At 54.7% G+C, this 2,351-nt stretch overlaps 1 protein-coding gene across 1 annotated transcript; it reads left to right on the top strand.

Annotated features, from left to right (window-relative positions):
• Positions 1-287: 287 nt before the first annotated feature.
• Positions 288-1,742, top strand: LOC136483033 (aspartyl protease family protein At5g10770-like). The gene has a single exon (XM_066480153.1). The coding sequence runs from the start codon at positions 288-290 to the stop codon at positions 1,605-1,607; it is 1,320 nt and encodes a 439-aa protein (XP_066336250.1). The 3' UTR covers positions 1,608-1,742.
• The last annotated feature ends 609 nt before the right edge of the window (positions 1,743-2,351 follow it).

Here is a 2,351-nt window from a genome sequence, read left to right as displayed (position 1 = left end):
CTCAGCACTCGGCAAAGACTATGTTTGTCGAGTGCCCGAGAGAATACACTCGGCAAATATAAAAACACTCGGCAAATTTGAGGTTTCCGGTAGTGGTCCAAGAGATAAATTGCAAAGTTTTATAAACTTTTCAATCAAAGCTAGACTTACATTTATGACAAGTATGTCTTGTTAAATTGTATACTGCTGTGAATATAAAACCCAAGAGCTATGAACTTTATTCTATTCATTCACTGATTACCCAGTCATGTCTCTGAAATAAAACTGTAGCCTCGACGGGCAGGAGGATGCCGGTCGTGCACCAACACGGCCAGTACTCGCCGCTGGCTGACAAGAACGGGCAGGTGGCCCACATGGAGATCCTCTCCACGGACCAGCGTCGCGTTGAGAACCTCCGCCGCCGCGTGTCCGAGACGACCTCGGGCGGCCGGGTGAAGCAGAAGCACGGCGCGTCGTCGCCGCCGGTTCAGCAGCAGCAGCTGATCCAGTCCAGCAGTGCGTCGGACTCGATCCCCGCCAACTCGTCCGCGGCACTGCCTGCGTCGTCGGGGAGCGACCTGAAAACAGGCAACTACGTGGTGGCCGTCGGCCTCGGCACGCCGTCGGAGCGGTTTACGGTGGACTTGGACACTGGCAGCGACATGGTGTGGGTGCAGTGCAAACCGTGCATGGAATTCTGCCACCGGCAGGCGGAGCCGCTCTTCAACCCGGCCAACTCCTCCACCTACGCCAACATCCCGTGCGCGTCGCCCAACTGCTCCGTCCCCGGCGCCAACTGCTCGCGCGCCGGGCGCCACTGCGTCTACGAGATCCATTACCAGGACTACTCCTATACCCAAGGCTACTACTCCCATGACACCCTCATCCTGGGCCAGGACACCATCCAGGACTTCCGGTTCGGGTGCAGCAGTAAGAAGACATGGGGGCTGTTCGGGTGGTCGGCAGGGGTGATGGGTCTCGGCCGTGGCAAGAACTCGCTAACGATGCAGGCGTACCACAAGTACAAAGGCGTGTTCGCTTACTGCCTCCCGGCAGATCCAACCGGGATGGGATTCCTGCACTTTGGGCCGGGCGCCACGCCAGCGCCAGGGGCCGCGAACGCGCGCCAGACGCCGATGCTGACAAACATGGGGCCGACGTTCTACTACGTGGCACTGACGGGCATCAAGGTCGGCGGGCATCTGTTGCCCGTCCAGGGCTCCGTCTTCTCCGCCGGCCGCACGCTTATTGACTCCGGCACGGTGATCACGCGACTCCCTCCCTCGGCGTACAGGCAGCTGCGGTCGGCGTTCGCCGCGGACATGGGGGTTCTCGGGTACAGCAAGGCCCCTAGCTTCTCGTTCTTGGACACCTGCTTCAACCTCACGGGGCTGCAGGGGATCATCCCGGTGCCCACGGTGTCGCTGCTTTTCCGTGGCGGCGCGACGTTGGACGTCGACAGCTCGGGGATCCTGTACGCGGTGGACGTGTCGCACGCGTGCTTGGCGTTCGCGGCCAACGGCAAGGACACCGACGTCTCTATCATCGGGAGCACGCAGCAGAAGACGTACAGCGTCCTGTACGACGTTGGCAGCAAGGTTGTCGGATTCGCCCCCGGAGCTTGCTGATCAGCTGGCTCTCACTGCTGGGTCCCAAACAACCAGCGAACTTAATTAACACCTGCATCCACCAACACGGTCAGTGATCAGTGTGACACAATGCAAGGTCAGACTGAAGAATATAATAGTATCATCGCAACAATAAGACGGCACATTATCATTTGCCAACATCTATATAATACTAGTACAAAATAGATCTATCACGTCCATCTAAAACAACATGCGAGTAGCTGATCACACAGATCGGTTCCACTAAAACATCATGCGAGTAGGTGATGACAGATCGTTACCACTTGATACACGGCACAATGGAAAAAGAGTTGGGGCAGCCCGTTCCAAACCTAGTGCGCGCCGATCTAGTGGAAGTAGGCGTACGTCCTCGTGCCTCGGCAGCATCGACACACACTAGTACAAAAAACATTTTTAGAGACGGTCAAAAGTGATATTTAGAGACGGTTTTAAACCCGCTACTATGCCAGCGATCGTAAAAATAAGTGATTTTAAGAGGCGGTTTTAAAACCGTCTATAAAAATCGATTTTCAGATGCGGTTGATTTAAGACAACCACCCTAAAAATCGATTTACAGAGACGGTTGACTTCTCTAAGAATAATTTTCAATCTTTTTTAAAAATCATTTAGAGTCTAAGAAAAGAATATTTCTAATGTGGCCCGAAGGGCCGAGGACCGGCCACAGCTCACAAGATTTATTTTGAATAAGTGCCAACACCCGAGATTCGAACCCACAACCCCTCC

Source organism: Miscanthus floridulus, chromosome 9 (assembly GCF_019320115.1).
Source record: "Miscanthus floridulus cultivar M001 chromosome 9, ASM1932011v1, whole genome shotgun sequence".
NCBI classification, from domain to species: Eukaryota; Viridiplantae; Streptophyta; class Magnoliopsida; order Poales; family Poaceae; genus Miscanthus; species Miscanthus floridulus.
The sequence above is the reverse complement of the archived record's forward strand: the minus strand, read 5'-3'. Positions and strand labels throughout refer to the sequence as shown.